Raw genomic sequence first — 23,402 nt, forward strand, 5'->3', positions numbered from 1 at the left:
CAGCCACCGTAATATCAATTTCCAAGACTTCAATGGCAAATGTCTGACTTTGGTGTCCGTCACTCAGAATCAAAGAACCACCGGTTTATTTCTCACAAATCTGCAATATTCTAACAGAGAGGAATCCATCACAGAGACTTATTCTTCCACCAACAGCGGCCCCATGAGACTGAGCAATACATCCACATGTTGTTGGGAGTGAAAGGACACAATCATACTGTAAGTGGTCTTATTGCCACTGATACAGTTATCTTCACCATTACATACAACAGAAAAGGCTTTAAAATAATCTGTAGATTCCCTCGTGGAGTCTGATCATCTGATTAAAGGTTAACATAATACTTCCAACTCATCCTATATTGACGTTAGGTCAGGATCCCTTGGTGTAACTTTCAAACGCACTGGGAAGCCCTTTAGCGTTGAATTTCAAATTGTTTCAAAGACTTGTATCAACCAATACCATACCTTAGAAAGAAAAGAACCTTAAGGATCTCTAACTTCAGTATTCTCACAGGTTTCATCTGTATGTAAACTTCATTGTAGGCTTGTTTTACCCAATGCTTTTCCTTTTTACCCCAGAAATAAGGTTCCAGTTTTATTTACCAAGGTCACGAGACAGAAAGTTTCAGCATGACGTTTTTGGATTTAATTTAGGAAGTGAGTCACTGTTTTCACCGCACAGTCTGAGTGGTGGAGATATCCAAACATGAGCCAATAAAACCCAAAGTATACGCTTATGGAGTGGAGGAAGAAGTACTCAAATATAGACTAAATTAACAGCTTCATATAGCAAATTAACAATACATAGTCAGTATAGCAATATTACGGTAGAAGTGAAAGTCCTGCATTGAAAGTGCAAAGTATTAGCATCAAAATATACTTAAAGTACCAAAAGTAAAAGTCCTGATTATGCAAAACGGCCCATTTCAGAATCCTATACATTATCTTATTGGATTATAATTAACAACGTGTTAATGTATATCTCTTTACGGTGTTACTCCTGGTATGAATGGAGTTTATTTGAATTATTTATGATAAATGGACTGTATTTATATTCTGCTCTATCTAGTCTTGACAATTCTTCAAAGCGCTTCATATACAAGTCAGCATGTTCCCATTCACACACATTCATTCAGATTCAGGGGCTGCTATACAAGGGACCACCTGCCCAAGGATGCTAATATTGACACAGACTCACACACACTCACTCACACACCGTTGGCCATCTGGAGCAACTTGTGGTGAAGTATCTTGCCCAAAGATACATTTACAAGTTGGGCTGGGATTGGAAGCCCAATTTACCGATTGGTAACATATCAAAATGTTGAGTGTGAGTATTTAATGACAGAATTACCTTTTCTTTACTTTTGTCACGATCTGTCTTTGTGGTGTTTTGTCTTGTCTATATCTGTTTTTGGTTTTCTCTCTGCGTTGTGTTTTGTCTTGTTTGGATTTGTCTGTGGTTCCCTGTCGTTAGTTTCCCTGGTGTGTCTGATTACCCGATTGTGTTCACCATGGTGTCCCTGTGTTTTCTCCTCCCTCCTCACCTGTGTCTTGTTTGTGTGATTAGTCTTGTGTGTATTTAAGTTCTGGTTTTTCTGTCTGTCTTTGTCGGTTCGTCTTTTGTCATGACTAGTTCGTCGGTGAGTGTTCTGTTTTGTCTTTGTTATCACTTAGCCTTGAAATAAAGGAATAAATCACTTTAATCTGCATTTGGGTCCTACCTGCTTCACACACCGTCACAGTACGAACCGACCACATTATGGACCCAGCAGACTCAGCCCTTTTGATGCGACAGGCGGAAAGTCTTGGATACTCTGTGGAGTATATTTTTTATACATGGAAAGGCGCCTCATCTAGACGGGGTAGAGAGGCTGCGTTGAAGGAGGCACGTCAGGAGGTTGCTCGCAAGCCCTGGCTCTGGAGCTTGTTGCCCGAGTGGCTTAGGGTTTTCTCACGTAGCCCTGAGTACCAGGCTTCATGTTCTGACCCTTTCCTGGGGTCTGGTCTGGCGTTTGGAGGTCCACGAAGCCTCCAAAAGACTCCTAAAGGACGAAAGGCCAGGGTTCCAGCGCCAGTTCCGGCTCCAGTGCCGGACCCAGCAGCCATGGTTCCGTGCTCCAGTACCATCCCACATAGCCATGGTACCGTGCTCCAGTACCACCCCACACAGCCATGGATCCGTGTTCCGGTTCCTTGCCCAGCAGCCATGGTTCCGGCTCCAGTGCCGGCCCCAGCAGCCATGTTTCCGGCTCCAAAACCGGCCCACACAGCCATGATCCAGGCTTCAGCTCCGGACCTTACAGCCATGTTTCCGGCTCCAGAACTGGATCTTACAACCGTGGTCCCTGCACCAGAGCTGGCCCATACAGTCATGGTCCCGACTCCAGCACCTCGTCTCCTGCTGGCTCCCCAGCCGACGCCAGCTCCCCGAGTCTTGTCGGCGTACCGGCCGACTCCAGCACCTCGTCTCCTGTTGGCTCTCCAGCCAACACCAGCTCCCCGAGTCTTGTCGGTGTACCGGCCGACTCCAGCACCTCGTCTCCTGCTGGCTCCCCAGCCGACGCCAGCTCCCCGAGTCTTGTCGGCGTACCGGCCGACTCCAGCACCTCGTCTCCTGTTGGCTCTCCAGCCAACACCAGCTCCCCGAGTCTTGTCGGCGTACCGGCCGACTCCAGCACCTCGTCTCCTGCTAGCTCCCCAGCCGACGCCAGCTCCCCGAGTCTTGTCGGTGTACCGGCCGACTCCAGCACCTCGTCTCCTGCTGGCTCCCCAGACGACGCCAGCTCCCCGTGTCCTGTCGGCGTACCGACCGACACAAGTTCCCTCTCAAGTCCCCTCTCCAGTTCCTACCCAAGTCCCCTCTCCAGTTCCTCCCCGAGTCCCCTCTCCAGTTCCTACCCGAGTCCCTCTCCAGTTCCTACCCGAGTCCCCTCTCCAGTTCCTACCCGAGTCCCCTCTCCAGTTCCTACCCGAGTCCCCTCTCCAGTTCCTACCCGAATCCCCTCTCGAGTTCCTACCCGAGTCCCCTCTCGAGTCCCCTCTCCAGTCCCCTCTCCAGTCTCCTCTCGAGTCTCCTCTCCAGTTCCCTCTCAGGTCCCCTCTCGAGTCCCCTCTCGAGTCCCCTCTCGAGTTCCCTTCTCTAGTTCCTCCTCTAGTCCCTCCTTTAGTCCCTCCTCTAGTCCCCTCTCGAGTCCCCTCTCTAGTTCCCCTCTCGAGTCCCCTCTCAAGTTCCCCCTTGGTTCCCCTCTCGAGTCTCCTCTCGAGTCCCCTCTCGAGTCACGTCTCAAGTCCCTACCCAATGTCCTGGTCCGTTGGAGGTTCCGCTGGGGGTCCTGCCAACTCCATGTCCTGTCCTGTTGGAGGCCCCGTCGACTACTCCTCTGCCGGGGGTCCTACCAATCGTATGTCTGTCCCGTTGGAGGTCCCGCCAACTACTCTCCTGCCGGGGGTCCTGCCAACCCTTTGTCCTGTGCCGTTGGAGGCCCTGCCGACTACTCTCCTGCCGGGGGTCCTGCCAACCCTTTGTCCTGTCCCGTTGGAGGTCCCGCCGTCTACTCTCCTGCCGGGGGTCCTGCCAACCCTTTGTCCTGTCTCGTTGGAGGTCCCGCCGTCTACTCTCCTGCCGGGGGTCCTGCCAACCCTTTGTCCTGTGCCGTTGGAGGCCCCGCCGACTACTCTCCTGCCGGGGGTCCTGCCAACCCTTTGTCCTGTGCCATTGGAGGCCCCGCCGACTACTCTCCTGCCGGGGGTCCTACCAACCCCTTGTCCTGTTCCATTGGAGGCCCCGCCATCCTCTGTCTCGCCGAGGGTCCTGCCAATCCCGTGTCCTGGTCCTCTTCCGTGGGGGATCCTGCCGAGGCCTGTCCCACCAGCTCCGGTTCCTGTCCGGCCGACACCGGGTCCTGCCCGGCCTCCGGAGCTCTCTGGTCTTCGCCCTCGAGCCCGGCCCCCTGAGAGCCGCGGTCTTCGACCTCGATCCCGGCCCTCTGTGAGCCGTGGTCTTCGCCCTCGAGCCCGGCCCCCTGAGAGCCGCGGTCTTCGCCCTCGATCCCGGCCCCCTGACTCTTCCTGCCGCTGCCCTCGTCCTCAAGCCCGGCCCCCTGACTCTTCCTGCCGCTGCCTTCGCCCTCATGCTCGGCCGCCCGAGTCCCCCACCTTAGACTCTGCCTTGCCCCCGGGCCGTCCGCCCGAATCCCCCTTTTTGAACTCTGCCTTGCCCCCGGGCCGTCCGCCCGAGATCCCTTCCTGGTCCTCTGCTGTGCCTCTGGGCCTGTCAGCTCAGTCCCGTCCTCCTGACCCCCTCCACCCACCCTGGTGGCCTAGTGATACGTTAAATTATTTGATGACTATTTTGGATTAATAATCGAATTCGGCAAAAATAACTAGTAGCTTAAGCCCTCAAATGAATGTAGTGGAGTAAAATGTGCAATGGTTGCCCCAGAAATGTGGTAGAGTTAAAGTATAAAACAGCATACATTGAAAATACTCATCATTACTCACTACATTTCACCACTCGGCTTGTACAGATATTTTTACGACGTGTGATTTTGCAGCTTATTTCGTGGCTCAACTGACCTTTCAGATGCTGCACTCCCTCCTAGACTAATAGGTCTGTGTGCAATCATGAATGGATAGGTCTCATGAAAGTGTGTACTGTATGATACATTCTGTATCGGCTGGATACTGTAGGTGACCTTTTGGAGTATGCATGTTTGTGTGTGTGAGTGCACATAGGGGGTGGAATCGGTACACAAAACCACGTTAGAGCTGTCACGAGCAGAGCTGAAATTGGATTAGTGTCACCCGTGATAAGGCGAAAGGGACGAAAGAAGGAAAATGAGAAAATTGGAAGAAAGGAAACGGCTATTTCACCGCCGCCGCTACCTCCCTCCACACTTCTCACAATCATTTCATTTCAAATTCCAGGCGCTGAATGCAGAGCCGCGCTGCTGCCGTTATGGAGCCGGCTGAAGTTAATGGAATATTTATATGCAGACTGTGGAACCCTGAGTTTCCTTTCTTTTCTGAACAACACGTAACTCTCCCCCCACACCCCCTCCCACCCTCTCCCTTTCTGCTATCTCTCGTTCTAGATTCGCCTTTGTTAGGATTTGACACTATTGTTACACCTGCAGGAGCGCTGTGTTTCCATCGGGTGCAGTTTTGTAAGGGGAGAGAGAGAGTGAATGAGAGCAGATTTCGGTCAGGTGCTATTAGCTTCACCATAGAGAAATCAATGCAAAGGCAGTAACAAGCCACGACTTTTTTTTGTTTACGTCGTTTTGTAAACGCCAGTGGAAGATTCAATTAAGCTAATGCGAAGACAAAGAGAGGGATACAGATGCACGAGCATGTGACGAACAATAACAAAACTCTGGACCAGGCACGAGCACAGAAAGATCTCAAAACTGCCCTTTGAGAATGTCAATCAATTATCAATCAATTACATTTTCTGACATAAAGTCAAGTAAAACAGCCCAAAACCGGTGTCTAATACACAAAAACCTTATGTGTTGCTTTTGTAATTTTAGAATTACGTTTACAAAATGTGTAGGCACATAGTGTCTTAGCCGTATAACATCAGCATCTTCTTACTGCCCGTTTTTTAATCCGAATGCCTTGATTGAGAAGGTGCATTACATTTCTTCAGCATTAATTATCATTATAGCCTAGTGTTTCTCAAACTTGTTCATACCAAGGACCACTTAACTAATAAAAAAACACTCGCGGACCACCTAACTCCACAAATATCCAAAATCGCATCGTTTTTCTAGAACAGATTACAAATCGCCTGAATATGGTACAAACATGTGGCAGCAAGTGTAATGAAGGTGTTGTGCTGGGCTATATCATGCCATTGAAAGTGAAACTTTAGCTTGCTCCATTGCGGAGATATTCCCGCGAGAGTACGGAAAACTTAAATGTATTTATTTATTGCAAATGTGAAATGTTACCAATATACTCGCGGGCCACTAGGGGGCGCTCACGGACCACCAGTGGTCCGCGGACCACACTTTGAGAAGCACTGTAGCCTAATGTATGTTGACACTAGTTCAAAAATGGCTTGGCCTATTTTGGAGTAATTTGGGGGGGGGTATTGAGGATGCTGACATTTTCTGGATCAAGAATAGCAGTTTTAACCCGAAAATGCCAATATTTGTACTCTTTGTGGGCTGATTTTGATAAATGTTGGGTCCATTCGGAAGATTTAGGGGACTCTGGATCATTTGGATTAACCAGATTGAAAATAATTGTCTCTATATCCAATGATCACAATTTACTCATGGTATTCATAATGAGTCCACGGAGAGTATAAATATGGCCTTTCTGGTTAAAACTGCCAATTTTTTTATTCTGAAAATGTCAGATATGGATTCAGTATCCTCTATAACCTCCATTGCCCAACATATGCAAGTTAGCAACCGGCAGTTTATATGTGCTGGGGACCCGTACTTTACATTTCTAACATAAAACTTTGGGGTACTCAACATTTCCGGGTTCACTATGAAACTAGAATAATATCCCTTAAAACTGTCACAAAGGTAGCTCAGGGACTAGATTTATGTAAAAGTAACAACAATCTTGTGCTCTCCATATCATTACATCACTCAAGGTAGTAAAAATCAGTCCACTGAGAGTACAAATGGCCACTCTCTGGTTAAAACTGCCATTTTTTTATTCTGAAAATGTCAGATATGGATTCAGAATCCGCAATAACCTCCAAAAACACTCAAAGGGTTCAAATTGGCAAAGCCATTTTGTAACTATTGTTTACATAGGTTATAATGCCTTAATTTTAATGTATGCAAGTTATGCTAATCTTGTTAATTGCCCAACATATGCAGGTTAGCATCCGGCAGTTTCTATGTGTGTATGGGAACCGTACATTACATTTCTACCATAACACCTTGGGGAACTCTGGGTAATAATATCCCTTAAAACTGTCACAAAAGTAGATTTTCAGGGACTAGATTTATGCAATAGACACAGACATTTACAGGGTTCCCTTTTTTGAATGTGGGCCCCTGCCCCTCTAACATCCTGTGCACGTGCTTGCTGTGGACTGATATCCTCAAAACGCTGCAATAAATAAAGACGGACGGCTGCAGAGAGCAGGCGTTACAGGAGAGTGAGAGCGTGGGGGAAGTGAAAGGAGAAAAGTAGCAGGTGGAGTAAAGGATATAGGGAGAGATGGAGATGCTGACAGGTGAAACTGAAAAGAAACAGAGCAGGGAGGAGAGAGGGAAGAACTCGCAGAGGAGCTATAAATATAGGAGAGAGGGTGATGCATAAAGACACAATAACATGCCTCAACATTGTTGGCATTCAGCTAGCGTAGCAGTAGAGTCGAGCTCCTGCTGTGTTGATAGCGAAAAACCAATAAGAGGGAGGTATCATGGGATTGAGCTGGAGAAATATGTGGTGCATTATTTGGCTGTTAAAGGGGGGTAAGCTTAGGGGATTGAGAGATAGGACTGGGATATGGATAGACTCCCATTAAGTATTCAACCACGGGGTCACAACAGTTTCAGCTCCTCAGCAGAGGAACACATTTCCATGTTGCCACACGCTAGGAATCATCCCTGCAGCGTTTGTGCAGTCACAGCCCCCGCTGCACTGAGGGGATTTACAATTTTATCTGGAGGGCCTTCTGCTTGTAAACAATAAGCAGGAGTTTATGCCGGGAGTTTGTCACCCAATAACTTTGCGGGGTATGACTCAGTCGCAATGCTCCAATAACGTGTTTGTGCTGATGCTTTAATCAATGTCCAATGTTTGAATGGTGAGCTCTTTCCCTGCACTGTAAAAATGATATCAGCTGCTCTTCCTTTTTTTTTTGCCAGAGCTGAATATATCCGACTCGGCATGGTTTCCTCCAGTGACCCAAATACTCCCCAGATATTTGATCATCCTTCCCTTAACTCCTTCGACAGATAACGAGCAGCGACACACAGGGAATATATTACCAGCAGAGGTGGGAAGTAGTGGAGTACAAATACTTTGTTATACTTAAATACATTGTTCTGGTATCAGTACTTTACTCCACTACTTATTTTTCTGGCGAATTGTACTTACTTACCAAATACCTGTACTTTCTACTTCTTACATGTTGAACTCAAATACCTGTACTTTCTACTTCTTACATGTTGAACTCAAATACCTGTACTTTCTACTTCTTACATGTTGAACTCAAATACCTGTACTTTCTACTTCTTACATGTTGAACACAAATACCTGTACTTTCTACTTCTTACATGTTGAACTCAAATACCTGTACTTTCTACTTCTTACATGTTGAACTCAAATACCTGTACTTTCTACTTCTTACATGTTGAACTCAAATACCTGTACTTTCTACTTCTTACATGTTGAACACAAATACCTGTACTTTCTACTTCTCACATGTTGAACTCAAATACCTGTACTTTCTACTTCTTACATGTTGAACACAAATACCTGTACTTTCTACTTCTTACATGTTGAACCCAAATACCTGTACTTTCTACTTCTTACATGTTGAACCCAAATACCTGTACTTTCTACTTCTTACATGTTGAACTCAAATACCTGTACTTTCTACTTCTTACATGTTGAACCCAAATACCTGTACTTTCTACTTCTTACATGTTGAACCCAAATACCTGTACTTTCTACTTCTTCCATGTTGAACACAAATACCTGTACTTTCTACTTCTTACATGTTGAACACAAATACCTGTACTTTCTACTTCTTCCATGTTGAACACAAATACCTGTACTTTCTACTTCTTACATGTTGAACACAAATACCTGTAATTTCTACTTCTCACATGTTGAACCCAAATACCTGTAATTTCTACTTCTTACATGTTGAACCCAAATACCTGTACTTTCTACTTCTTACATGTTGAACTCAAATACCTGTACTTTCTACTTCTTACATGTTGAACACAAATACCTGTACTTTCTACTTCTTACATGTTGAACTCAAATACCTGTACTTTCTACTTCTCACATGTTGAACCCAAATACCTGTAATTTCTACTTCTTACATGTTGAACCCAAATACCTGTACTTTCTACTTCTTACATGTTGAACACAAATACCTGTACTTTCTACTTCTTACATGTTGAACACAAATACCTGTACTTTCTACTTCTCACATGTTGAACCCAAATACCTGTAATTTCTACTTCTTACATGTTGAACCCAAATACCTGTACTTTCTACTTCTTACATGTTGAACTCAAATACCTGTACTTTCTACTTCTTACATGTTGAACACAAATACCTGTACTTTCTACTTCTTACATGTTGAACTCAAATACCTGTACTTTCTACTTCTTACATGTTGAACACAAATACCTGTACTTTCTACATGTTGAACACAAATACCTGTACTTTCTACTTCTTACATGCTGAACACAAATACCTATACTTTCTACTTCTTACATGCTGAACACAAATACCTGTACTTTCTACTTCTTACATGCTGAACACAAATACCTGTACTTTCTACTTCTTACATGTTGAACTCAAATACCTGTACTTTCTACTTCTTACATGTTGAACCCAAATACCTGTACTTTCTACTTCTTACATGCTGAACACAAATACCTGTACTTTCTACTTCTTACATGTTGAACTCAAATACCTGTACTTTCTACTTCTTACATGCTGAACACAAATACCTGTACTTTCTACTTCTTACATGTTGAACTCAAATACCTGTACTTTCTACTTCTTACATGTTGAACTCAAATACCTGAACTTTCTACTTCTTACATGTTGAACTCAAATACCTGTACTTTCTACTTCATACATGTTGAACTCAAATACCTGTACTTTCTACTTCTTACATGTTGAACTCAAATACCTGTACTTTCTACTTCTTACATGTTGAACTCAAATACCTGAACTTTCTACTTCTTACATGTTGAACTCAAATACCTGTACTTTCTACTTCATACATGTTGAACTCAAATACCTGTACTTTCTACTTCTTACATGTTGAACTCAAATACCTGTACTTTCTACTTCATACATGTTGAACTCAAATACCTGTACTTTCTACTTCTTACATGTTGAACTCAAATACCTGTACTTTCTACTTCTTACATGTTGAACTCAAATACCTGTACTTTCTACTTCTTACATGTTGAACACAAATACCTGTACTTTCTACATGTTGAACACAAATACCTGTACTTTCTACTTCTTACATGCTGAACACAAATACCTATACTTTCTACTTCTTACATGCTGAACACAAATACCTGTACTTTCTACTTCTTACATGTTGAACTCAAATACCTGTACTTTCTACTTCTTACATGTTGAACACAAATACCTGTACTTTCTACTTCTTACATGTTGAACTCAAATACCTGTACTTTCTACTTCTTACATGCTGAACACAAATACCTGTACTTTCTACTTCTTACATGTTGAACTCAAATACCTGTACTTTCTACTTCTTACATGTTGAACCCAAATACCTGTACTTTCTACTTCTTACATGCTGAACACAAATACCTGTACTTTCTACTTCTTACATGTTGAACTCAAATACCTGTACTTTCTACTTCTTACATGCTGAACACAAATACCTGTACTTTCTACTTCTCACATGTTGAACACAAATACCTGTACTTTCTACTTCTTACATGTTGAACTCAAATACCTGTACTTTCTACTTCTTACATGTTGAACTCAAATACCTGTACTTTCTACTTCTTACATGTTGAACTCAAATACCTGTACTTTCTACTTCTTACATGTTGAACACAAATACCTGTACTTTCTACATGCTGAACACAAATACCTGTACTTTCTATTTCTTACATGTTGAACTCAAATACCTGTACTTTCTACTTCTTACATATTGAACACAAATACCTGTACTTTCTACTTCTTACATGCTGAACACAAATACCTGTACTTTCTACTTCTCACATGTTGAACACAAATACCTGTACTTTCTACTTCTTACATGTTGAACTCAAATACCTGTACTTTCTACTTCTTACATGTTGAACCCAAATACCTGTACTTTCTACTTCTTACATGTTGAACCCAAATACCTGTACTTTCTACTTCTTACATGTTGAACTCAAATACCTGTACTTTCTACTTCTTACATGTTGAACTCAAATACCTGTACTTTCTACTTCTTACATGTTGAACCCAAATACCTGTACTTTCTACTTCTTACATGTTGAACCCAAATACCTGTACTTTCTACTTCTTACATGTTGAACTCAAATACCTGTACTTTCTACTTCTCACATGTTGAACACAAATACCTGTACTTTCTACTTCTTACATGTTGAACTCAAATACCTGTACTTTCTACTTCATACATGTTGAACCCAAATACTTGTACTTTCTACTTCTCTCATTTTCCAAACAGCTGGTTCCTTTAGTCTGAATGTGTGTTTGGTGCGTGATCATTATTCTTTAGAGTCATTGCGTGCCTATTGATTTGAACACGATCCGTGTATCCATCATTTCCTGGTCTTCTCTAAAGAAGAGGGACCAATGGAAACGTTGTCATGTTGCCGTTGTTCAGCATGGAAACATTCATTAGCTAACAATGACATTATTGTTCTATTAATATAAAGGGAGGTCAGGTACTCTTTAAAGCAGCTGCTAGTTATGGGTACTTTTTACTGAAGTACATTTCAAAGCCTCTTTACTTTCACTTGAGTAAAGAAGTTTAGTCAGTACTTCTACTTTTACCAGAGTATCTTTAAACACGAGTATCTGTACTTCTACTTGAGTAAAGAATGTGTTTTGTTTTGCCGTCTCTGTATACGAGTGAAACCTGTACTGTGTTTCCATTTAAGTTTGTATCTGTGCTGTTCACGTCAAACAATGGGAGAAGTTCCTTGGCTCCTTGTTAGGAGTTGAGAAATGACACGACTGGACACATTTTTGAGAAGGCGACACCTCTCTCTTGTCGGGGAGGAAAGGAAGTTCAGGGTGTGATATTGGCGGAGAGGAAAAATACGAGTCATGTCGTCTTTAATGAAAAGTATCTGCGGTGTCTTGTGTGGAGTTGTGGTTGGCACCATCAGCACATCGTTATCTCCCTCTGTTCCCCGGCTAAGAGGCAGACCACCCAGAATGCAATGGGGCAGAGTCGCACTACAGGCCATTAAAGACAGACAGCAGCACCTGGCGAACAGGGGACGAGGGGGGAGGAAGTGAAGGGGGAAGGTAGCAGAAACGCCAAGAAATGGATCTGAGAGGCGCTCATTATCACTCACAACAGGTACTGGCCACACATCTTCCCTGTTAGAATCAGAGGGATGAAGTACAATTTAAAGATGAATAAAAACAACAAATATCTATAATGAACATGCAAAGTTAAAGTGAAAACGTGCAATACATCCGTAAATCCTGTTTCCCCATCATACCGTGGGGCTTAAGATGGAGGTTTTAAGTGTCCCTCCTGTTGTCTTCGGGTCAAATCTGACCGATTTACTACTTCCATCAATCTTTTGTTTTACATTCGATTGCATTAAGGCTTTATGATATCCTTCACAGTAGACATTTGAACATATACAATTGCTGATCACTCATACTCTAGATGTGTTCCCCCCTTATGTGCCCAATCCCCCGATGTGAATCACACCTGGCACACACACACACACACACACAGAACAATTTGACACATTTCCCGCTCTTATGTGCCCCTCCCCCCACATGGATCACACCTGGCACACGCAATAGTTGTTCATGTATACCAGTAGTCTGATACAATATGTACAGTTTGAAAGGGTGTTAAATGAAATGTGGTGTTGATTAATGGTGTTTGTGTTAATGTAATAGCAGTTAAAAGTGTCCACAGTATTAAGTATGTAAGTCGCTTTGGATAAAAGCGTCTAACAAGTAACATGTAATGTAATGTAAAACAGGACTGGTCAAATTTGACCGCGAACACCAAAGTAAGGGGGGGAAACGAAGACAATAGGATGGCAAAAAACAATGGATTTGTATGGAGACGTGCCATAAAAAAATAAAGGTAAACTAGTAAATAAGAGTGTATATAAACACAAGTGGAAAGACCTAAAGGTGGCTCATGTATTTATTATAATTGTATCATTGTGTTCTTGATTATTCATTTTAATTATTGCATTTTTGTATTCTTGTTTTATTCACTCCTGTGTTTATTGATGTTTCTATTGGTTTTAAATGTTTTTATTAATCAAGTATGAAGTTATGTGTGGTATTGTTTTTATGTATGTTTTTGTGTAGCACTTTGTGTTACCTTGTGTGTCTGATAAATGCTATATAAATAATGATGGATTGAGTAATTGTACTTCAATATATAACTATTAAGATTGAAAGGCCAAGGGTTTTGATGCTGATGGTGAACAAAAAGTCCTGATGTGAAGAAGAAAATGTCTGACATTGTTTTTGGTCTTAGACCTCTACATGATGTTAGAAATCTAAATATGAAAAAGAGTCATTTCTGCAGATTAAAATGATGTTTTGAATCAGCTCTGTATATTTTGCAACATGACAGATGACAGGCCACCAGTGTCGTAAAATAACAGTCTGATCTTCCCTGTCTGGACTCCCTAAAAGGCCACATTTATAATCATTTTTCAGCTCATGTTCCGCCAAGCAGTAGAATTGAATAAACCAGTAATGAATTAAGGTGTTGTAACAGTGCCCCCTAGTGGATGAGGTGGTGTGCTTTAACCTTGAGTCTGCAGTTACTCACAGGCAGACACACTTGTTGACAGTTTAGTTTAACACTTCCTCTCTTGTTTTACCAAACATACCTGCTTTTATGATGGCAATATTCGTTTCCAAGCTGTAAATTAGAGTCTAGAGGTCATAACAGACATCATTATCTGAGTGAAAACACAAGCTAATCACATTGTAATCTTTACTGATCAGCGGCAGTCTTAACAAAAGGCCTCAATGTTTGCAATTATTTCTCCAGCTTCAGACAAAACCATTCAAATGCCAACCCCCACACAATGCCTGCCATTTAAACGAGCACCTGACTGTAATTATGCAAATGTGGAGTAATTAGCCAAGAAACCTGGAAGCCCTAACGAGTTGTTGCGAAAGACTACAGGGTAATTTCAGATAATGAGCCTCCCATTGTGCGCCTCGGTTTACATAACACAGAAATGTTTTTTTTAAGGGATTCCCATGTATAGCCACACACTTCCTCGCCATGCTAATGTCTTACAAATTAGACTCGTTGCCAGTTAAGTGTGTGAAAAAAACACTCTACCTGCCACTAACATGCCTCGCTGCTATTTTGGCCCCCGTCACCTATTGACCTGACAGGCGAGTGTCGGGGGGGAATAGACATGTCAGCTGCAGGTGGAAACTCTCAACTAGGAGCGATGCTTTGGAGATGTTCGGCTCATTTGGAGATCAGGATTTCACAGCTCTGAGGGACTGCAGGTAAGGGGACTTCTCTTTTTACTTTTGGATGCTTTTGTGTAGCTGTTTTTAATGGGTTAAACTGTAATTAAATGATAGGATGGACTCAGGATTTAAGCTTCTTCCTTTGGGCCGGAGGTTAGTTGAACGAAGCGGTATAGAAACAGTTCTATCCCAGCAGCTATTGCACAAATTAACAAATTGCGTCACACAGATTTATTTAATTATGAATTTTGAATGTTTGTACTAGTGTTTTTCTTTTTAAATGTTTTTTAATATTTTGAGATTTGACGGAGCAGCTCGTACTTTTATTAGAGATGTGTCTGTGTTTGTTTTTAGAGTGTGGCAGGATGGATCCCTTGTCTTTTTATCTGCAAACTAAATCTACCTACGGGTAGAAATAATGAACCTGAGCATCAAAGGCTTCTGGATTTCCCTTGTTGTGTTTGTTTAGTGGTTTGTGTTGTATAGAAAGCAGCTGCATCAGACACAGCACAGTCACAGCTAATTAACTTGTTGATAATCTTGCTCTCTTTTTACATGTTGCTGGTGTCTGAGAAGGTGACCTGAAGTGTCACACAGGTATACAACATATTTCCATCTTTACTTCCGTACTGGATAGAAAGAGTTTTACTTTTTTTGGCATTGAAAGAAAGTCTTTACACGCCAAGCAAAATGTCTCCCTTTAATCTCCTAAGAAGACGGTGCCAAAGGTCTCTCCTCTTGAGGAAAACTGGATTCTAATAGATTTTTTTTTTAGCTGTGATATTTAAAATTGCTGACCCTAACAAAGATGAGTCCAGCCAGTATTCGGGATGTGTAATTTCTTCCCCAGCTGAGCAGTTAACCAAGGCATCGATATGGAGGTTTCCAACCCTCTGAAGATGTACGGCCTGTACCTGGAAGCCGTCAACGATTATATTAATGAATCCTACGGAGAGGACGTGTGGAGGCTCATCGAGAACCGAGCAGAGATACCCCACCTCAAGTTTGTCCGACACCAGATGTACAAGTACGTAGATCATGGTTCCCCGTCATACTGTGGTGCTTGAATTGAGGTTTTAAGTGCTTGAATAGCAAACACTGTGTATTTTGAGGCTAAATATTCACAAGCGAGTCTTATATAATACCATAGCAACCTGACTTTTGCATAATTCAAGTGCAGCATTTTAAGACCTGAATAAATGCTAAAACTCGGCTGCCAGTCACAATAATGACATTTATTCTTTGTTAGATATTCTGTATTTAGGGGCCTAAGCTTATGTGAACCTGAAATTCTAACAAATGTCGAGGTGGAATATGAACTACTTATGAACTCTTCATATCTTCACATTTTTAGAGTAATCTTTCTATCTGAAATGTTGTATTACATTTCTTAAAGAACAACTGTCAAACATTACACACTACTCACATACACACCCATCAAAAATGCACAATAAACACACAAAAAAGACAGTAGCTGGAAGTCAAGGACAATAGAGAGAAGAGAGTAACCTTTCTACTCGTATTTAAATCGGTCTTATTCTATTTAACTTTGTTTTATTTGTATTTTCTTCACTTTTTAATGACTGTCTTCCCATTTATTTAAATTATCTTAATGCACTTTGAATTGCCTTGTGTTGAAATGTGCTATACAAGAAAACTACCCTTGCCTATGACCATACCCTTCAACATGTTAGACACCATGTCAGAAACAGCTGTAGTGTCATGCAGTTTAGCACAGTAATACAGCAAGTATTCATTAGTAAATGTTGTATTACTTTGACTATTTTTACTCTCATTTTGACTGTGCTCACTCCTGCACTCGTCTTTGTTTGATGAAACGTTGCTTACTTTACTTTGTCAGAGCCCTACCAGAAAGCTGATTTTAAATCTCGTAGCATTAGCAGCTAACTTAGCATATGTTAAAAGCCACATGTATTAATAGCTTTCTCTCTACTACGCAGTGACAACCTGATCCTGCGGTTGGCCAAGGCGGCAGGTGAGGTTCTGGGAAAGACCCACGACGAGCTGATGTACGCCTTCGGGGTCTATATGGTCAAGAGGATCGGAAACTACGGATACGAGCGGATCCTAAAGGTGATGTAGTGAACCCTCCCTTCAGATTATCTTTAGCTAACAGCAGCATTAAGTGCATGTCCTCATGTCTACACTACATCACTGACTGATGATGCATTAGTCACTAAATCAAAGCTCATCTGGCCTCATGGAATACAGTTATGTTTAATAATTCTGAATCAAAGTCATTTGCGAGCAACCACATCATGACGCTTGGATCTGGACAAGAACTGTTTAGATGCGAGCAGTACAAAAAGCTCTTGCAATTGAATGTTTGTAATGGGCAACGAAGGTCTCGTTCATTCATTAAAAAATAAATCAATGATTGAAAATCCAGAGGAAATGTATTGAATCAGATTCAGACACAGGTTTATTACCAGGTAGGTTCACACGAGGAATTTGACTTGGTGTCGTGGTGCATACATAAAAGTAAAACTAAACTAAAAAAACACAAAATATTTTAAATAATAAAAAATATAGTGAAATATAGCAGTATTTACATAGAAATAGAATGGATTAAAATATGGAATAAAACTCAGCAGTAACAAAAAAAGAAAACAGATATTGTGTACATTGTGTGTTAAAACATTACTGTATCGTTTGTTCGGGTAAAAGGCGATCATTGGGAGGTGTAGAAACAAAACCAATGACTACTTAGCACCAGAAAGACATTAAAATAGATCCTCAATACCCAGTATTCTGACAACGTGAAAAACTACTTTAACAAGGAACATAATTCACAATAAACAAACCGCACAGTTTACAATTTAAATATCATCATCATCCATCTTTTTTAGGTCTTGGGGCGAAATGTGCGCGACTTCATCAACGAGCTGGACAACTTGCACGAGTACTTTCGCTTCTCCTTCCCCAAAGTGCAGCCGCCCAGCTTCTGCGTGGAGGAGGAGTGCGAGACGAGCCTCACGCTGCACTATCGTAGCACCCGCAAAGGTTTCACCCAGTTCGTCAAAGGTAACGAGGCCCAGAGCTACGGTTTACCCATAGACTGTATAAAGGGTTTACCACACTTTACCAGTCACAGGAAACTGGGTTTGACCCCCAACCCAGAGAACAAGAGCAGAGCAAAGAGTTGTGGATAGAAATCAAACAAATCAAGGCCTATGTGTTTTCAAAACCTGTTTCTTGACCTCGATTAAAAAAAAACGTCCACATGTTAAGGAAAGATGTGGAGGATAAATGTTGCACTTACACCCGGCCATTTAATTACGACATGACGATAGTTGTTCTTTTCCTTTTGTAAAGGATAGTCCAGTGTATCCTATGTATAAGGAGATTATAAAGGAAGCATTGAAGCTCCTTTCAAAGACGACTGCGGTGCCAAGAGAATCACACTGGTTGATATTCCTTTCCTTTCATAAAGGATTCTTGGGTGTAACCTAGTTTAAGGGAGATAATAAAAGAAGAATTAAAGCTCCTCTCCTATCATCTAGAGAATTCAACAGTAACCTGGGCGCCACTTAAGTACTCTAAGGTCATTTCACTAAAAAGACTAATCACCAAAACCTAGGACTAGGGTTTAAACAAGTGAAGGTCCTATCTTTCCATAAGCACTCTTCCTTAACCTCCGGGAAACACTTCATGGGATTCAGGAACAATGTAGAAAAAGACAACTGCTAATGAAAATCCAACTGCTATAATATAGTAATGCTCTTATTAAAACATCCACGTACTGTAGGTCGTTTGACTCAGCTAGTAACCTTTCTAAGGAAAATCAATCAATCAATCGCAGCCTAAATCTTCACATTGTGTTTATGTAGGTTTCTACCCATTGCATGCTGGGATACGCTCGAATCCCATTAAACTAAATGTGCTTAAAGGGGACCTATCATGCAAAATGCACTTTGTGATGTCTTTTATACATAGGCTATGTGTCCCCGGTGCGTCGGGGAACTCACGCAGCGTCAGAAAATAAAACCCTCTCTCTTTTCCTCCGTACCCAAATCTTTTAAAAACGGGTATACAACGAGCGGATACAGATTTCCATCCGCTGTGACCTCATAGCGGCGGCGGACCCACAGAGAGTTGCTGTGAGAAACAATGCCTGACGTGTTTTGGACGTAATCTCGTCTTTGTTTACATTAGCAAGCCTCGCTAACACTCAGAGCTAACCTGTACTGGAGAGCACATGTGTTTAAAAAGCAGGAAATAAAAAAAGGAACTCACCTTGTGATAAACGCGCAAGAGAAAAAGCATTTGAGCTCCATACTGTTTCAGAAATAATCCTTGACGTGGTTTAGAACAGGATGGCGTTTTATCACAACTGAATTTAACTTTATCTCCGGTAGAATTCTGATCAGGCATTAGCTCCGCCTCCTCTTCTTTCTTTTTTTTCAAGCTAAGGACCCAAGATCCACGTTTCTCTATAGGGCTTTAAAAGAGGGGTTTGAGCAGTATGAGGCACAATGGGTGATCTGTTTGGTATTTTGAAAAAAAAACTTCACAGACATGTTTTGTATACAATATATGTTTCAAATATAGCATGATAGGTCCACTTTAAGTATAAAAAAAAAAACTACTGACAATTTCTCCAAAGTGTTATTTGGTTTGTCCAATGAATACGATACGACACATTACAAATTATTTAAAGCCCTTTTTTTGCATATTTAAAAACGGCCTATACTTTGAAAAACAAAACATGGTATTTTAGGTGTTTAACACAATATCTTACCGTGGGTGCCAAAAGGAATATATCCATTTTAGTACAAAAGTCAAAACAGTCTACACCATGTCTTCTTTTTAGTTGAAAGGCATTGTGGAGAAGCCAACCTTCACTTTCAGCTGTGATACTACAGATAGATAACCTCAATGACATTAAAGCAACATTAAGTTCACCGTGTGTGGACAATATGTCAAGTCTATGCACATTAATTTTCATAATGCAGAGAACTGAACTGAAACCAGTGAGAAGGTTAGAAAAGACATTGAGAGCACTGGAGTGAACTCTTTGAAATAGCCTTATGAGATTATCATATTTGTTTTAATTAAAGTTATCAAACAGTATTGGACCAAGAGAACCAATGACACAACAGTTAATAGTTTATGTAGCTAACAGTTTGACCTTTAAAACTGAAAGTGATGAGCCTATTATATTATATTAGATATCACTTTATCGTCATTGTAGAAATACCGGGACAACGAAATGCAACCAAAAGTGCAAGAGAAGCATATAAATATATTATCTGCATTACAACTAGTTTGTTGCAGTTACACATTCAATATACATCCATGTCACTACTTTTATATAACTCATCATCCCTTAAGATTATGTGAAATACACTCACACACACACACACACACACACACTTCACTACAACGTGGCTGCATACACTCGTCACAGTCGAATAAGTGACGTCTCTTTCTAAACATTTGTACACATTTTCAAAATTACATACAAAAGTCTGCCTAAAATGAACCCACTAACACAATAAAAGACCGTTTCTTTATCACACATACATAACTCACTAGCTTGTGGTTACGCCACAGGCATTAGTCCATATTAGCAAGCAGGTGACGCACGGTTTAACTGTTTGTATTTTGAGCAAAACACATCATAGACATGTTTTTATATATTTTTGATATATCTGAGACCCATAATATATGCCTAACAATAGCATGATAGGCAGTGGCGGTTCTAGACCAATTTGACTGGGGGGGCCACTGGGGGGCCAGTTATTTTCTGAGGGGGGCACAATAAATGCAGGACGAAAAAGAGAACTAGACAGTATGAAGTAATTGTGCATAATAAAACAATGCAATACAGTTATTGGTATTTGTTTCAGTACACTTATTTATTTCAGATAGATCTTATAGTTATTACTGTTTGCTTCAGCTTAAGTTATGGTGCAATGTTTGCACTAACACCATATTTATATACAAATAAAGGCAATGAACAGTTACATCTCTACTTTACATAAGGGTGTCTGCACAATCTCACATTACAGAAACAAAATTCTGCGGTTGTTGGCAAACCGAGTACCAGAAAATATACATTTTAAAAAAAACTAAAAAAAACTTTTCATTGTTAGGGGGGCCACAGGGGGGTCAGTGTTAGGGGGCATTGCCCCCCCCCCCCCCTGCCCCCCCTAAAACCGCCCCTGATGATAGGTGCACTTTAAACAAATAATTGTTTGTACAAAACAACTAAAAATATATTAACAGTGTGAATAGGATTAGACACAGACCAGTATTTTTGCATTTTGTTAATAGATTATGGTATACTGTGTTAGAAAGTAAAATAAATGATCTGTCCCATTGTTAGCAGGCAAGGTCAATCCATTCAGGCCACGGATACAAAAACACATAACAGGGCCTTTCGATTACTCTCAAGTGTTATTGCGATGAAGCCTGAATGTCCTACAAGTTGACCTCCACTCCACTCATCTATGACCGGTGTGTGTTTGATTGTCTCCTACAGGACAGCTGTCTCAAGTGGGACGGCAATTCTACAGCACAGACATCGAAGTGGAAATCCTGTCTAAAGAGGAGACGGAGAAAATGACGTATGTGGTATGTACTGAGGTCAAGTATGAGGTCATCAGCATGGAAATATCTCAATCAACTTCAACGGGACGCTAGGCGGAAAGCTTGTTTATACTCAGACAGCAAGTGCTTATTGGATGGAGATGAGTGTTTATTGGGCTGGGAAAATAATTTACATGAGAACAAATGTCAAATGTGCAAGCACGTGTTCCTGTTGTCTTACTGTCTGGCTTCAGCTATCATCAATATTAACATTTAAGAGCTTTGAGCACCAGGAAAAGCGCTAAATAAATCAAAAGTATTATTATTATTATTATTAAGTTCAAGCCTGTTTGTGATGTTGGCCGTAGAAATGTAATTATCGCAAATGCATGAAGGAGAGGATTGAGACTAACAAACATAAAATAAGAACAGCTTTTTTAATCTCTTAATAAGTCAATGTGTACAGTTTGTAAAAAGTCATCCAGAAAATCAATGATTTTACTTGATCCACTGCAAGAAAATTAGCTCAAACTATATTTTGTGTTTTGAAATACTGTCTAGAATAACATTAATGTCACCCCTGCTGTTTTTCCCATAAGCAGAAATAAATCACTGTTGGAAATAACAAGCGAGCGCTTCCCAAACCGAAGGTCACATTTGTATTCATAAGTAACTCATAAGGTCCCATTTACAGGCATTTTTAATTGTATAAGAGGTATATTTTTAATAAAACAAAGGTTATAAGATGTAACCAATAACTTAATTCATGTCGATAACCATTTAATAATTATTTATAAATCAGATATAAGCTATTTGTAACATTTAGACTGATGGCTATATCTCACATGATGTTTTTAACTGAAGACTTCCTAAGTTATAGTTATTTTATTTTTCAAAATACCAAACAGATCATGCATTTTAGCCATTCCTCATTTCGCTCAATTTAACACTGTCTTTACATGGGCTGATTCTGTGAGAACAGCACCATCTACAGGCCTGGCATATGTACTACAGCGTCTCCAGCGCTTTCGAACGGCAATGTCCGTAGCTGTCTCCTCCTGATTGGTGGAATTGGCCCAATAGCCGTAGCGCCACTTCTGTGACGTCAGAGAAGTGTTCAAATCTGGATCAGTCTGTATCAGATCCATTGCAGCCCCTTTTTTAGAGATTTGGGTATAGAGGAAAATAGGGTTGTGTTTTCTGACACTTGGTGAGTTCCCTGGAACACCGGGGACACATATTCATGTATAAAAGACGTACAAAAGTGCATTTTGTATGATAGGTCACCTTTAATGCAACTGCCAATAATCCTATTTTAATCAAAAATATTATTCGTTTTTTGTATCCCAAACTGTATTTTTTGTTGTTGAAACCATTAAGAATACATGTTAAGTAAGTGACTTGTAATTTAAACGTCTCACTGCTCATCCGTCCAGGTCTACAAGATGAACTTCGACAACGCAGCCTTCAAACACCGCACGCCGCAGCAGAAGACGGCGCCGGGCTACGAGAAGCTGCCGATGAAGCGAGGCCTCTTTTTCGACATGTTCCCCTTCAGCGTGATCTTCCGCCGCGACATGACCATGTACCGCATTGGAGACGGCCTCAAAGAGGTCTTCTCCGACCTGCAGGGCAAGAAGGTCAACGAGGAGTTCACTCTGATCAGACCCATGCTGGAGTTCACCTGGGATAACGTGAGTCCGGATTTGTTTATCATAAATTGCTCATGGGATTTCAATAGAGTGGTGCAGGGATGACGTATTTCTATAGGCCGACCCGGAAGTAAGCTGCGCATGGGTTCCCTCGACAAAAAAGCAATAGGATTTCTTCATAGGATTTTGGAATATTGTAAAAAATAAAATCTTTGGAACCTGTTTGATAAATGCACGTTTTGTTCAGCCGGATAATCTCCACATGTCTACCCTACTTTTATAATTTTCTAATCATAAATCTAATTGCCAGAAGCAAAATGCTAACGTTATGCTATAAAGGAACGACAGCCGAGTACAGCAGGGTCGCACGACTTCAACGTCACGCCCACTTAGGATCGATATTCAGAAATACAGATTCAAAATGGTACAAGTTGAAGAGTTTGTTTTAACAGTTAGCAGGAGGCAGGTACTTGCTTTCAAGCAGAACAGGGCAAACAAACTTAGCGGGAGTGTTTACGTGTTCGGCGTAATGACGTACAACGACCTCGACAACTTCTGTAGTCCTATTCAGCCACTTGTTGACAACCATCGTTTTTCAGATACGTCAACTCTTCAAAACTCATCAGTGGGGTCACTGCTGATGTATTTAATGTCGTAGAACAAAACGTGATCCGTCTCTTAAATGTGTCTCAACCACAGACCTTATTTCCAGCTATTTTCCAAAATCCTATGGAGAGATCCCATTGGCTCTGAGACGGGGGAACAGGAAGTGGTGAAATGCTGACTCACTTCCGGGTTTTAGGACTCATCACT

At 41.4% G+C, this 23,402-nt stretch overlaps 1 protein-coding gene across 2 annotated transcripts in view; it reads left to right on the forward strand.

The window, feature by feature from the left end:
- The first annotated feature begins 14,357 nt into the window (after nt 1-14,357).
- Nucleotides 14,358-23,402, forward strand: part of LOC117557112 (soluble guanylate cyclase 88E-like) — a 39,399-nt gene continuing 30,354 nt past the window's right edge. The window contains exons 1-7 of one of the 2 annotated variants that reach the window (XM_034232797.1): nt 14,390-14,418; nt 14,959-14,979; nt 15,241-15,409; nt 16,344-16,476; nt 17,253-17,427; nt 20,891-20,982; nt 22,374-22,631. In XM_034232797.1, the coding sequence (XP_034088688.1) occupies nt 15,258-15,409; nt 16,344-16,476; nt 17,253-17,427; nt 20,891-20,982; nt 22,374-22,631 (810 nt within the window). In that variant the 5' untranslated portion in view covers nt 14,390-14,418; nt 14,959-14,979; nt 15,241-15,257. Of the gene's footprint in view, nt 14,419-14,958; nt 14,980-15,232; nt 15,410-16,343; nt 16,477-17,252; nt 17,428-20,890; nt 20,983-22,373; nt 22,632-23,402 lie in introns of both variants that reach the window. The other variant, XM_034232798.1, reaches the window with a different exon arrangement.

This window comes from Gymnodraco acuticeps, unplaced genomic scaffold, assembly GCF_902827175.1.
Source record: "Gymnodraco acuticeps unplaced genomic scaffold, fGymAcu1.1, whole genome shotgun sequence".
Classification (NCBI taxonomy): domain Eukaryota; kingdom Metazoa; phylum Chordata; class Actinopteri; order Perciformes; family Bathydraconidae; genus Gymnodraco; species Gymnodraco acuticeps.